Source organism: Helianthus annuus, chromosome 8, assembly GCF_002127325.2.
Source record: "Helianthus annuus cultivar XRQ/B chromosome 8, HanXRQr2.0-SUNRISE, whole genome shotgun sequence".
Classification (NCBI taxonomy): Eukaryota; Viridiplantae; Streptophyta; class Magnoliopsida; order Asterales; family Asteraceae; genus Helianthus; species Helianthus annuus.
In genome coordinates this window covers 58,294,632-58,310,650 of record NC_035440.2, presented here as the reverse complement: position 1 = coordinate 58,310,650, position 16,019 = coordinate 58,294,632, and the positions used below count along the sequence as shown (strand labels likewise).

Below are 16,019 nucleotides of genomic sequence, written 5' to 3'. Positions count from 1 at the left end.
CAAGAACACGAGAATCCCTCTTGTTCGAGTTCGTTGGAACTCCCGTCGTGGCCCAGAGTTCACCTGGGAACGCGAAGATCAGATGAAACAAAAATATCCCCAGTTGTTCGAGAACAATGCAACCACTACTGAGGCTGAAGCTACCACGGAATTTCGGGACGAAATTCCAGTTCAACGGGGGGAGGATGTGACACCCCAGGAAAACCAGTAAACGATACAACTTACCTAGCTTCCTCAGTGAGTACGTACCAAATTTCGGGACGAAATTTCTTTCAAGTTGGGGATAATGTGACAACTCGTATTTCAAACCTCTATTTGTGTGCTTCGATGTAACTTATTTGGACTATACGTGACTAGTTGACGTGTTTGATTGTAATGGAATACTATGTTTTGTTATGCTATGTGCTACGTAATTGCGTGTGAATATTATAAGCTTGGTTGCACAACACTTGCTCGGTCGCACAAGCCTTTTGGGCCGTGCATTTCTCCCTCTCGGCTCACTCTATTAGACTCGAGACCTCAAGGGCAGCCCAATGTTGGGTTCGGCCCACTTCTCTTGCTCACCTACACTTAGTAACATTGGGGTTTAATTCCTCATAATTTACAAAACACTTTACACACACAAACCCTAGGAGCTCTCTCCCTTCTCTCTAGAACTTAACGGCAAACACACCCTTTCCATCGAAGATCCTTGTGTTCGGATCATCCTCGTTATACGCTCTCAACCGGTTAGTGTTTTGTTATTAGTTGATGTTATGTTATGTGATATTACATGTCTTATGTGATGAATTATAAATGGTACATGATTGTGATCAATGTTCGTGTATTGTCATATGTTGATCGAATCCAACTAGGGTTTCATGCTAGTAATGTTTATTAATGAGCTTATGTTGTGAAATCGGAACATGTGTTTAGATGAATAGATGGTTTACAAGCAGCCTTGGTTCGGGTAATTCATGATGTTCGTATAGTTAGGTTGGGCCAATCCGATTAAGGATTCGTTGATTAGTGGTGTTCACAATCTAAGATTTGCATGTTAGTATTGAAACTTGTTAATTTAGATGATCCAACTGTTATTGTTCTTGAATTGATGATGATAATGGTAATATGAATGTGCATGATTGCTGAATAATTGTGATTTGATCTGAATTGTGAAACTGCCAAAACTGTTAGCAATTGTTACGAAAATCATGTGCTGCAAATCAGGAAATCGGTTACACTTCATAGTCTCGACGAGGGATTGCGAGTCGAGACCCCACTGTCTCGACTCGAGACCACAACACCGACACAAACAGCACATCTCGAGACCATGGTTGCGGGTCCGGTTGTGACTCGAGACCGCCTAGTCTCGAGTGATGAAAGTATGACCCGAGACCTCCTTTGTTGCGACTCGAGAACTCCAGGACTACAACTCGAGACCGCACTGTCTCGACTCGAGATCTCTAGTCTCGACTCGAGACCAAGAACACGTGCACACTGTTGGACTTACACACTGTTACGAGCCCAACCATTTGGGCCGCATACTTGGACTTTGTTTACGTGACTGTACTGTTGAACTAGCATTGTTGTTGAACTGCCATGATTATACGTGTATGCTATGATCGTTACTTGTGTACAATACGTGTAGAATATACGTGCACTACTTGAATATGAACCTGACTTGTATGGTAACCATGGTAGGACGTGGTTGACCACCTTATAGCTTGATTGACTTTTTGTGTATCTGCCGAGCAAACCAAGGTGAGTTCACACTCTTACCAAGGCATGGGATTCCCAGGGTCGGGAATGGGTTTGGAAGATTTCTTGTACTTAAGTTATTATCGGGATTACGTACTATGGGCCTCGGGAGAGGAGGGATTATTGATAGATACTGCTAGACTAGTGATACATATACTTCTCTTCGCACACACGCCGGGAATGGCTGCGATAATAGAACTAATCTTCGCACACATGCCTGGAATGGCTGCGAACCATACACTAAACTTCGTACACATGCCGGGTGGGCTGCGATACAAATATACCTAGTCTAGAATACTTGGGAAACTCCCACTAATCTTCGCACACATGCCTAGAGGGCTGCGATACAAATGCATACGATACATGGTGTACTAAACGAACATAGGATTTACAATACGATTACTATAACTGAACAACCAACTGTGAACTCGCTCAACTAGTTGTTGACTCTCTGTTACATGCCTTGCAGGACCTTAGGTATACATGGAGCTTGCACGGGAGGCACAGTCGTTGTGGACATGGATCGTGGATGTTTTGCTGAACACTTATGACATTTGAAAACTTAATAATTCCGTTGGATTTTTATACTATGCTTCCGCTACTTAAACTATGTTATTTGAACACCTATCATATTGTGGGTTGATACATTTACGTTACTATTTACTTATATGTTCGATATGATTGGTGGCTTGATCCTGGTCACTTCACGCCTCCAAGCGGTGGTACCCCGCGGGTGGATTTTGGGGGTGTGACAGATTGGTATCAGAGCCATTGGTTATAGAGAACTTGGTTTTAATATGGGGGAAAACGTTTTTATTAAAACCAGACTATAACCAGAACAGTGCTCTCAACGATCCACAACGACGCTTCGCTCCACGTGCAAGACTCAACATCCTAGGTAATATGGTTTATGTTTATATTGCCTACTTGCTAGACATAGAACTTTGCTCAGTTATGCTTAGATACACATAACTACTATTGCTTGAGAACACTTGTGTGCTTACTCTCTTCTGTCATCGCACTTTTCGCGAACCTCTCTCTTACCTATGTTATCTTTGCTATGAAGATCATGTCTGGACGTATTAACATGACTCAAGCCCAGTTGACGGCTCTCATTAACGAACAAGTTGCTGCGGCACTTGCAGCCGCACAGGCAGAAGGTATATCCTGCAGTCGTAACTCACACTACGATCTTTAGATCCTACACTTCTAGACCAACTCTTGTTTTTAACTTTGTCCTATTCGTACACAATAGGTCAACACGCACAGCAACCTGTTTGCACTTTCAAGAACTTCATGGACTATCGTCCAAGCACGTTTAGTGGCACTGAAGGAGCAGTGGGACTCCTCCATTGGTTTGAGAAGCTCGAGTCGGTGTTTGAAATACGTGAATGCCCTGAGGCTCGCAGGGTGAAATACGCCACTGGTACCTTGGAAGGAATTGCGCTGACTTGGTGGAACGCGCAAGTTCAGATTCTGGGGCTGGCAGATGCTAACGCCACCCCTTGGAACGAATTTAAGGAACTGATCAAGCCGGTCGAATGGTCATCCGGACACCCTGATTTCGTTTGCTACTTTTCCAACTTTCGTTTTGTTTGTCGTGTTTCGTTGCGTTAACCATTGTGGGTATTTTAAGCGTTATAGCGAGATAAGTAGTGTCGAATTATATTGTGCTTTCAGATATTTATATCTAACTATCTATCTATTATCATTAATATATATAGTAGGTCATAGCATAAGTAACTGCGTTCGAGTTTGCGTTGCGCTACGACAAGCGAGGGGAGTAGTCTAAGTACTCACGCGATGTCATCGTTAGCGTTAGCGTGGTATGCATTGTAATGTGCGATATAGCGTGTTGAAACTTGAAAGTATGCGATATAATGCGATTATATGCGAAGTAGCGTTGTAAGCGATAGTTACATTATGATCCGAATCTCTGGTGCTAGGCGTAACGAGTGTAACGAGAGTAACAAGCGCGAAAGTGCGGGTTGTTACACACCATTAACCCCCTCTCTCTCCTCTATCTTTTCTCTTCTCTTTCGGTTACTCTTTCGGTGAGTATTCACTATCTTGGGCAATCACCGAACACCGAATGGGGGTGGCATCCCCTTGCCGCGCGGTAAAGTGGGATTACAGAAGGCTTCCCCGAACCCACTCCATCCACCCTTACTACTTCTGTGTTTAAATTGTCTAACAACATTTAGGTGTTGTTTGTTTTTCCAGATGTAAAAGGTCTGCAGTCTGCGGACCACACCTGCATACGTCTACAAGAGAAGAGGTGGAACAAAAGTCTGTAGAGTGTAATAAAAAGAGTGTTTGGTTATCTCAAAACCCCACATCTGCAAACCACCCACCACCTCCACCACCCCCCATCAAACTCGCTAATCCACTCCTCTCCCACCACCAACACGACATAGAGAGAGAGAGAGAGAGGGAGAGATCATTGAGAGAGGGGGAGCGGCTAGAGAGAGAAACAACGAGAGAGAGAGAGAGAGAGAAACAACGGCTAGAGAGAGAAACAACGAGAAAAAGAGAACGACAGGAGAGGAAGAGAGTGTAAACGGGCGGCGGTGGTGCTGCTCGACGGCAGCAGTAGCCACCGGAGCCCGGCAGTTCCGTTTCGGTTCAGGTTTCAGGTTTGGGTTTAGATCAAGTTCGGGTTTCGGGTCACTCAGTTTAGATTAAGTTTGGGTCTCGGGTCAGACTTGGTTCGGGTTGGGTCAACAGTGGTAGTGACAGTGGTTCCGGCAAGTTCCGGCAACGGTGGTTGAGAGGAGGAAGGTGTGGAAGAGGTGGGAAGACATTGGACCATGTCTGCGTGGGGAAGAGGATGCGCAGATGTTTGAAGACATTTTCTAATGAAATGGCTTCTAAAAAACAAACAGTCTGCAGAGCTACATGTCTGCTTGTGGTCTGCGCGGCGCGGACATAAGAGGCCAGAAGAAGTTAAACTGAAAAAACAAACACCCCCTTAATCACTCTTCGTCATTTAACATTCTGAACATATTACAAAAACGTTTATTCGTCTACCATGATAAATTAAAATCTGAACTAGATTTAGACTATCTCCAATGCTAAACGCGCCCTTAGACGCCCTTAGCTGTCACATCATCTGCCACAATAATATCCTTACAAATCCTTAAAAACCTCAATTTCATCTCCAACCTTACAAATATCTTTACCCTTCTATATTTTCACCTCATCACCTATCAATTACACACAATATTTAAATAAAATATATATATATATTTTTTTTTACTTTGGTCCCATCTCATCATGAACTGAGGTAAACCCATACCCTTGTGCAAGGGCATCTAACCAAAGAACATGTTAGGATAGATGCACTCAAATGGTAAGAATCTTGCATTTCTCCAATGAATGCATTGAAGATAGTCTTAAGTATTTTTTTACTCGTACAACTCATGCTCATGCTTTTATGTACCACTTTTTTGAAAAGAAGAAAAAATAAATAATACCTTCTTTCGACCATATATCAACTCTTTAAACATTTCTCTATTTATAGTTGTAGCATGATAAGATCTCTAAAACTAGTATACTACTTTCTAGATACATTTATTAATTTTCTACAACTAATATAAACGTTGGAGATTTCATTAATAAACATTTTAAAAATACGGTATCTTTCTATTCAAGTTAACCGTTTCAAAATTGACGGAAATCCAGTTGAATTAAGTCACGTGCGCGGCGAGAATACGCAAACACTGTTACGTCGTCATTTTTTCATCTTCCTTCTCCGGCATCCATATCATCTTCTCTCAATTCTCCTTTCAAAACCCTAGATTCTTCCACAACTTAGGGTTTCATCCTCATTCTCACACAATCATCACTCAACACTTCACACAAATTCCTCAAAGATCGATGCATTAACTTCACACACCAACCAGAATCACACCTCTACTCCTGCCGTTGATTCTTCTCCAACCGTTAATGGCGATTTCGGATGCAGTAGAGTTTACGCAATCAGTAGTTATCGGTCTCATTGTTTCGTTTCTTCTCGCGAAGCTTTTCTCCATCGTCTTCTCTTCCGGCGACGAAAACCTCATTTCCACCGCCAGAAATCCTAACGGAACCCTACCGGACGTTTTTTCACCGGAAAACCGTCGGAAATTAGCGGAAAATGATAAACGATCAGAGGCGGAGGTTTCTAAGAAGCGGATTACTGGTGGCGAACAGGAGAAGAATAAGACTGTGGTGACTGGTGGTGGTGGCGATATCGATGATGATTGGGAAGGTGTGGAGACGACGGAGTTAGATGCGGCGTTTTGTGCGGCGACGGAGTTTGTGGCGGCGATTGCAGCGGATCGGTCGGTGCAGAAGGTTTCGAATGATTTGCGGTTGAAGTTGTATGGATTGTATAAGGTTGCGACTGATGGTGCTTGTGGAGTTCCGCAACCGTCTGCTATTAAGATCACTGCGCGAGCTAAGTGGTAAGTTTGTCGTGGAAATTGAAAAGTGAAATCCTCTGTTCTTTGACAATATCGAAGTTTGATTTTAGTGTGTTGATTTAGTCATTGGAATCTGGTAGTTGTATGTGATTTGATTATATGTGATAACTAAATCTTGAACATACATGATAGTGCTTTTTAATGAATATTTTATGGTTGATTTTGTGTTTAATTATGTTTTAATGGGGATCTTGGGCCAGGAATGCATGGCATAAGCTAGGTGCTATGTCTTCAGAAGAAGCAATGAAGAAGTATCTTGAGATTATTACTGAGCTGTACCCTAGTTGGGCTGATGGTTCAACTTTTGTGAGTATCACCACTCTTTCTCTGATGTAGTGTAACTTAAAAGTGGCAAAATGGATGATGATTTGGGTAACCGGTCAACACGGACGATTTTTTGTTCTCGGGTCATGGCTTAAAACTCTTTTTTATCTCAAGTTAGTTATGAATACTTAGTTAATGATTGTCAATAATAGCCTAATTATTTGGATAATAAGATCTAGGATGTTCATACAACAAAATAGGAAACACAAACTTTAGTATACTATTGGCCCGTTCGCCTGTTTTGACCCGTTTTACCTGTTTTTTTAAGCTATCCTTTACTATACATGTTTGACCCGTTGGAAGTAACACAAACATTTTCATTTCTTTTATCATGGAACTTCTGTCACCTTTATTCTCTGTTTTCTTGATATAATAATTCACAGATGAGAAGTGGTGGAGGTAATAATGAGACATCCAGTAAGGATACTACACCAATGGGACCAGATTTTAGCTCTTTTGTGCATGAGGAAGAGTTGTAAGATTCTTTTAACCTTTTTGTATGATATTATTAATGATTAAGATTCTTGGCCCATCCTTTATTAAATGTCCAACTACCAATGTCATTTAATTGCCCTTAAAATGTATATGTACACAGTACAGTACTCATGAAGTAATGTTCTAGTTTCTTATAGTATCATCTTTAATTTTCAGTAAATTGGATGCTATACATGACTATGCAAAAGAAGGTATAACTTGCTTAGATGTATAGACATTTCATATTATAATATTATATCCGATTCGTCACTTTAAGTCTCTACTTACTGCCACAATGATCCTGTAAAATTTGCAGATCAAAAGGCTTTGCATTCGGCTGTTGGTTATGACCAAACTGATGTTGCAGAGATAATATCGAGCAGGACTGCTGATATAAACCTGAAGGTACTTAATTATATACAATTGAGTATAGAAAAAACTAAGAAGCTATGTTTCTAGCATAAACTGATGTTTGTGTATATTATATGAGAACTAAAAGGAAATTGAATGCCAAAGCCCCTTGCATCATGCTGCTGCTGTTTGTGAGCCCGATGACACTGATGTGAAGAAAAATGCTGCAGGCAGTGATGATGATGATGATGATGATGATGATGGAACTGTGTATCCATCTGATCTGTCTTCAAACTGGCAATCAATCCAACCCTAGATAGTCCCCCATAAAAATACTAATGATCTCTGATTCATGTGTACAGACTAGATATTTCCCACAAGTCTTCTGATCATAACAATCATTTGGTCGTTTTGATACTTTTATTTCTTAAACAGACCGAAAGTCAAACCAAATTGATACGCTTTATAAACGTATTGAATCTGTTACGGCTGTTTAACCGGACATTTTGCCTGGCCTACTCAGACCCGGCCTCCCCCTGTAGACGAAACATTCCCTTTTGAATATGTATCTCCCAGTGCCTCCCTCCCTCCCTCTTTGATTTTATAATCAAGACACAAACATAAGCTGCAAACACTTCATGAGAAACCAAAATGTAAAATATGTATAAATAAACAATTATTTATACATCAAATAAATGTACTTTTTTTCAATTCATGAAAATTAATAATTTTTATCATGTTTCCAAAAAAGCGATACTTTTATAAGACTTGGTTGTCATGAAATTTTTATAAAGAAATTTGAGGGATTTAGCTGTGTGAGAAATATTTAAGGAATCACTTAAGACTTAGTTGGCGTGATGTGGGTAGTTTTTAGAGCCAAGGACTGCGATGTGGGCGATTTTTGGACCCAAGGACTGCAGAGAAGGAGGGCTTGGTCTTTGGCAATGGTTTTTGGAGAAACAAGGGAAGGCGTGACGTGACGTGACGTGACGGGAGAAGAGAACTTTTCAAGAGAGAATATAGAGAGGATGTGATGGTTTTCCGGGTTAGGGTGATGAGGAGGGGTCCATGACGTCTATTAGAGACGCTCTAACTGGTTCAAACTTCAAATAAACATGCGATGGTAAGGGTGTAAGGGGTGCTCACCTAATAGGTGAGTCCCCTCTCTTACGCCCGACCAACCAGCTATTGCCACGTCAAGTCCCCTCTAATACTCCCCTAACACCCCATTTTGATGGCGGCACTCCCCTTTTAGGGGAGTTGGTTTTTTTTTTTTTTTTTTTTTTTTTTTTTTTTTGTAAAATGATGCATGTTTACAAATTAAAAAAAGATTAATAAAAATAAAAATTAAATAAAAGACATTTCATTAAATTAAAAAAAAAAATACATTCAAACTAGAAAAATATAAAAACAAACTACTCGTCGTCCGAATCAACTTCAAGGTGAGGCAAATCTAAACTTCCGAGATGCTCAACGAGATCGTGTTTTAGCCTCCAATGCGTGTCTCATGGCCCCCCTCACGATCTCGACGGACATAATTTTTTTTACTAGACGATGCCGTGTCTAGTAGCTCCGCTTGTTGGATGAGATTTTGGAAGAAAATTAAGCTACTATCGCTTGACGATGCATCTCCATCGTCGGGAAAGTCGGGTAGGGTAGAAAGAAACGGAAGCTTGGAATCCATTTTGTATTTGAAAGATTGGAGTTTGAGAGTTTTGGTGTGAGTTTGAGAGTGGTGAGTGTGGTAAAAAAATTGATTTAGGTTGTTTAAATATATGTTGTTTAAAAAAGTTGATTTTTTTTTTTTAATAAAAATGACCGTTTTTCAACGGTCTTATTTCGAAAAATGAGCCAAACCAAGCGGTGAACCCATGCCTATTCCACTCTCCGATTCGGGTCCCCGCAACGTTGGCGGCGGTGTTCCCGATCGGTGGATGTGGTCACCAATGGGGTCCCCGCTGTACGCCCCGGACACCCTAAGAGAATATCTAGAGATGAACCCAATACGTATTAATTAATTATGTTATTTGGGAGTATCTTTTACACTAGCTGATTCTGAAATAGAAGGATGTGATAACATATGAAAGAATTATAACGTATTCTAAGGCTAGAGGGTGTGGTTTAAAGCTCTAGGGGCTTTATTATGCCACGTAATCGACATGTAGACGACCTATAAGCAGGGGGCTTTATCGTTACTTAATTACACGGTATGGAATAACACCCCTTATAAAGCACATTTTAACTATATTAAAAAAAAGATAAATAAAAAAAGTTGATTGGTTGAGTTTAGATGGGGCCCCTTGATTTCATCCTCTCGCGCGCGCTAACCCTTTGGCGGAAGCCAAGGATAGAGCCCCCTTTAACGGAGGCGGGGTGGGGGTGGGGCGCCAGAGGGCGCTATTGAGCTTATGTGGCGGGGTGGCGCGAAGCCACACTCCCTAGAGATAAAATAAACCAACAAAAAAACTTAACGGTAATAGTAATAAATAATTATAATAACCATACTAGAAACTAGATGATAAACTCCGTTAACATTACACGTATTAAATAGTCAATCACTTGATTAAAACTCTTATGTAATTACACCTGAGTTTAAAGTTTTATTGTGGTTGCAACGAAAATACAAAAATATGTCAAAGTTAATAGCTGGTAGTTGGTTATCAAAAGAGGATGGAACACATAAATGAGCCAATGCACAAACGTTCCATTAGACAAATTAGTGAGCAATGAATACGTTAAAATGTCCAGTGTAAGGAAAGAAGGTGTATGCATGTCTAAGGGGTATGCATGTCGTGTCAAATAACAGATGAAGTGATAATCATGGAACTATGAACGAGGTTGTCATGTTTAGGTGACCTAATGAATGAAAATACTTCAAACACAAAGCATGTTGCTATAAAAAGGTATGGTTCACATAAATTAAATTTTAGACTCACTAACGTAATCTTGACATGTTTTAATATATGAACATACGAGATGACTACTCCTCTAATAACAAAGAGTAAAGAGAATGTGCGTTAACGTCAACTAGTTATATTTTGACGAGAGAAAATTCTTAGCATATGTTTCTCTTTAGTTTTAAACTCTGATTCATTAACAAAGTTCTTGAAGATTGATGGAGAGTGTGAAACATGAGGGTTTAAGTGCGTATCTTACATGTTTTGTGCGGTTTTATATGATTATATGTTTAGAATTGTTTTATTGCGAGAGTTTATATGTTTGCAGGTTAAGCACGTGAAATGGGTGAAGTTACGGAGTTTAAAGAGAAAGAGGAACGTGCGGGACGTGGAGTGAGGTAATTGGCGATGTTCGGGACGTGTTTCAAATCAAATATGCGGCTTAGATGTGCGAGAAATATAAACATTAAAGTTGAAGGGCCTTATTGTCATTACCTGAAAGTTGATTTTAGTGAAAATATAAAAGGAATGTGAAAGAAAGAAGTTAAGGGATTGAATGGTCATTAGTTGGAAGTTTGTTGGAGTTGTGGTTTATTACGGTTGAAACAAAGAGCACAAGTATAAAGGATTATTTAGATGATCATCAATTGTTTATTATGGGACATCACTCATCGATCATCATCATCAGTAGATATCATTTATTTACACATGCATACTTGATGGACATGGGGATGCACACAAAAGTCAGCAGCCAATTACATCAACATTAAAAAAATATATACACGCTGACTTTGGTGGCTTTTGGCGGCAACTTCATTAATTTTTGGGAGGGGCCCTCATAATAAAACATCATCGTGATTATCATTAAAAAGGGCAGCCATATAATAACTTGGAGCATCTCGATTTTTGGAAGCAAATAGAAGATACTTTTTGGGCTCATATAACATCATCAATCGAACTAGTGGGCAGCCCACTATCCACAAAAGTCAGCAACATTAATTAATTGTGGGCTCTTAAACCCAAATAAAAGAGGCAGCAACATCACGAAAGTGGAGGCCCATTAACAAACTAATTATTATCACGATTTTGAGCAGCTTTGGGGAGCCATCGAGGAGAATTTTTCATCTCTCATATCACTCTCATCGATACCATCATCATTCATCATCAAGTTTCCACAACCAGCCAAATCAAGCATGCAAGGATTATCTTTCTACAAACCTCTTGAAGATTGTTCTAACGGCATGAGCGGCTAGTCGTCCCGTGACCATCTCCGGGACTAGGGTTTGTATGAAACATCGGGTTTGCGTATGTTACGACTTTTTGGATTAGGAAACTGATTAATCATTCGGTTAGTCGTTCCTATTGTTTTTGTTTTGATTAAACAATATTTGATTATCGTATTCATTCTTGTTCATCAATTATTTGGTTTGTTCATCAACAACCGGGATTAAATTCTAGGATGTCATTGTTTTAAACCTTTAATCATTGAACCTGTTAATGTTTATGAAATCTAAAATTGGTAATTAACTGGATTACTATTCATTTGCATCAATCTTTCGGTTTCGATCGTGGATCATTGCAATCAAATATATTGTCCGTTAATTATTTATCAAAACAAGTTTTACAAATCATGTCTATTTGATTTTCAACTGGTTGTAACTAAGTAACCTGATTTTCTGCATAACCTGAAAACCCGGAGATTGGTCCCTTTTCTCATTATTGTTTACAACTACAATTTCACATTTGCTTTCACAATCATTCTCAAAACTGCAAAAAGCAATTAGTTTAGACATAGATGATAATTGAAACAACGAACTTTTACACTTTCCACTGATTCCCCGTGGATTCGACACCCTACTTGCCCTTTACTAGTAAAAGGTGAATAGGACACTTTACTTTATTTTTGACCGACCTTACGACATCGATCAAAATGGCGCCGTTGCCGGGGAATCGGTGCGCTTAGTTTAGTTTGTTGTTTTTCGTAAAAATTCAAAAAACCTAAAAATTAAAAAAAAAATCCAAAAATATTTCCTTTCGTTTGTTTCTCTTGGTTCGTTCCATATTACGCTTGGTTTCTTGTTTGTCTGTGTGCAGGTGATCCTTGTGTTGCATGCATACCAGGTTTTCAAAGAAATCATCACCGCTTTTGTTTGATTCAGAGATAGAAAAGACTGCTCGACAGAATCGCGTTCTTCTACGTTCAGCAGTGAAAGCTAAAGCTCAGTCATCAACAGTTGCTCAAAACATTGAACAGGCAGCTCAAGAGATGGCTGATCAAGAGCCACAAAACCAAGCCCAAAACGATCCAATTCCACCCATTCCAGATCCACCAATCCCTCAAAACCAAAACCAGTCCAATAACCAAAACCAGAATCAACCACCACCACAACCATTTCCACAATTCAACCCAGGCCCACAAAACCAACCGGGAAATCTGAATCTCCGACATGGGGAAATTATTCGTCTAAACCAACCACAGCATCAACACGGGTATGATGAGGGTTTCCAACACAGAGAAGGCAGTGTGCATACTTGGGAATCCGATTGGGAAGATGATGATTATCAGAATCAGTACGATGGGAGATATGCTGGTTACAGATACGATGAGGGGTACAATGTGAATCAAGGCTATCCAGAACAACAGGGCAATCAAAGACATCGCATCCCGCAACTGATTCCACAAAATCAAGTTCATAATGGAGTCCCGCAGTTTAATGCGGGAAGAGCTAATAATCGATTTAGGGGCGATCAGATACAGTTTGTGGATGGTGTCCCACAAGTCGTTCAAGGGGCACCAATTCAAGGCGTTGAAGGTCACTGTCGACCAGTTGTAGTACCTGACTCGTCGGCTATAGTCACACCGGTTGGAAATAATAACAGACCTTTCGAGGTGAGGCCTCAATACTTAGGCCATTTGCCGGAGTTTTATGGAAAAAGGACCGAAGAACCATACTTGCACATTGCAAGTTTTGATTCGATTTGTCAAACGATTGGGGTTTCGGGGTTTACAAAAGATGATGTGAAACTGATGCTGTTTCAGTTCACCCTGAAAGACAAAGCACGCCACTGGTTCGCCACATTACCTCCAGGTAGTATATACACTTGGCAAGAGATGCAGCTGGTGTTTTTGGAGGAATACTACACCATGAATAGAACTAGTGAAGCTCGAGATGCAATCAGAGCATTCCAGCAACATTCAGGGGAACCGTTCCATGAAGCGTTCACAAGGTTTAAGGAGTTGCTTAGGAAATGCCCACATCATGAAATTCAGACATGGGAATTAATTAAGGTGTTTTATGATGGGCTACTTCCTGATGATGTAAGAGATCTTATAGCCATCAGCAATGGTACGTTTCTCACAAATACAGAAGCTGTGGATTGGGCATATTTGGAGAGGCAAAGTGCCACTTCAAAGAGACAGACACAATCAAGCAGGAGGGCAAGATCAAGTTCAGCAAAGTCAGTCGATTATGAAGCTGAGGAACGGGTCGAGAAGTTGAGGCACCAAAATTTATTGCTTGAGCGGCAGGTAGCTCAAATGAATCTCGGAAAGGGAGGTGAAGTTAAAACCGCCAATGCGTTTTCGGTATGTACCGAGTGTGGAGAGTTAGGCCATCAAGTTGGAGAGTGTGCTGTGTTGGGTGGTCAGACTGATGAAGTGAATCAGTTGTATGGTGAACGAAAGCAATATGATATGAAATCGAATACATATCATCCAGGTTTGCGAAACCACCCCAATTTTAGTTATGGTAATTCTGCTAATCAGTTGAACCCCAATTTTCAGGTACCTAACCAAGGAGGTCAACGGTATCAGAATCGTCAAGGAAATTACTCGCAAGGCGGTTACCAAAATCGAGGCCAATACAACCAAGGGCCTCAAGCCAACAACCAACAGCAAAATCAAAGCAATTATCAAGGGAGTTGGAAGAATCAAAGTAACCAGCAAAGTAATTCTTCAGGTGGGGCAGGCGACTCGAGTGATTCGAAGCTGGATGCAATCATGTCATTTATGAAGGATATTCAGAAGGATAATGAGGTTAGAGATAAGACATCGGTAGCAATGCAGAAGCAATTGGGGCAATTAGCAGAGGATATAGCCCAGTTGAGAAGAGACCCCGGAAAATTGCCAAGTACCACCACGGTCAACCCGCAACATCAAAGCAGCAGTTCAGCTACCAAGAATGCACGTGTAAACCAGGTAAGTGTACTTCGTTCTGGTAAAGTGTATGATAATAAGGTTGGCGCTCCACCACAATTTGTTGATGGTGTGGTGGAGGATTGGGATGAAAATGAGGAAGAGGAACATGAGCCTGAAGCTGTAAGCCCTAAGAAATCTAACAAAACGATTTCTCAAGAAACTAATGATAGGGTGTTAGAAAACGCATCAACCAAGGCTACGGAAAAGGGTGCGGGAGTTAAAACTAACCCGTTTCCTCAAGCTTTGGTAGAACCGGGAACTAAAACTACTAAAAGAGGCCCACAACAGGAAGAGATGTGGGAAGTTTTTAAGCAAGTAAAAATCAATATCCCGTTGTTAGATGCGATAAAACAGGTTCCGGCTTACGCTAGGTATTTGAAGGACATGTGCACCCAAAAGCGGCAAAACAAATTTCCAAAGAAAATCGATTTAACCGAAAATGTTAGTGCCGTTTTGTCGGGTGCCATTCCTCCAAAACTCCGAGATCCAGGTGCTCCGTTAATACCCATTCAAGTGGGTGACTTTAAAATGAGCCGGGCACTGCTGGATTTGGGAGCGAGTGTGAGTATTCTCCCGGGGAGTCTGTATGATCAATACGATTTCGGACCGTTACAGAGAGCCGACACCACAGTAGTGTTGGCCGACTTGACGTTGAAATTACCCCGGGGAATCGTGTGTGATGTCATTGTCAAAGTAGAGGACTTTTACTACCCAGTTGACTTCTTGGTTTTAGACTATGTCTCAATTGATAAAACTAAACAACCTAATGTCATACTTGGTAGACCATTTTTAGCAACCGCTAACGCTTTAATTGATTGCAGAAATGGAACAGTTGACATGACCTTTGGTAATAGGAAAGTTCAATTAAACGTGTTTTCCCGTGCATCTGATTCTCTGGTTAGTGATGAATGCTTTATGGCAGACATCATTGACGAGTGTCATCCTCATGAAAATGGGGTAAACACAACAGAGACGTGTGTTATTTGTGACAGGGAACAGGCTGAATTGTCGGAATGTTTGAATGAAGCTGAAAAGGAATTGGAGGTGATGGCAATTAAAGACGGGAGACCCACTTGGACTCATCAAGTGGAAAGTCTGCCCGAGCACATTGATACGCATTTAAAGCCATCATTGGAATCACCTCCACAAGTAGAGCTGAAGGAGCTGCCAAAACACCTCAAGTACGCTTTTGTGGGAGACAATGACACCCTTCCGGTGATCATTGCAGCAAATTTGACAAAAGCTCAAGAAAAGGCTTTGATGAGGGTGTTAGTGGAGTATAGGGCGGCAATTGGATGGACGATTGTAGACTTAAAAGGGATTAGTCCATCTATAGTGATGCATCGGATCATCACCGAAGAAGGTGCAAAGCCGGCGAGGGATGCACAGAGACGTCTGAACCCAAATATGCGGGAAGTGGTGAAGAAAGAGGTACTAAAGTGGCTGGATGCAGGTATAATATATCCTATTTCTGATAGCACGTGGGTCAGCCCAACTCAAACGGTGCCAAAGAAGGCAGGGATACAAGTTGTTAAAGGTGAAGATGGCGAACAGATTGCCACTCGACCGGTA

The 16,019-nt window shown here is 40.8% G+C and overlaps 1 protein-coding gene across 1 annotated transcript; it reads left to right on the top strand.

Annotated features, from left to right (window-relative positions):
- Positions 1-5,395: 5,395 nt before the first annotated feature.
- Positions 5,396-7,846, top strand: LOC110872930 (acyl-CoA-binding domain-containing protein 2). The gene is made up of 6 exons (XM_022121836.2): positions 5,396-6,185; positions 6,404-6,509; positions 6,911-7,002; positions 7,179-7,213; positions 7,318-7,406; positions 7,501-7,846. The coding sequence occupies exons 1-6, from the start codon at positions 5,686-5,688 to the stop codon at positions 7,666-7,668; spliced, it is 990 nt and encodes a 329-aa protein (XP_021977528.1). The 5' UTR covers positions 5,396-5,685; the 3' UTR covers positions 7,669-7,846.
- Positions 7,847-16,019: the final 8,173 nt, after the last annotated feature.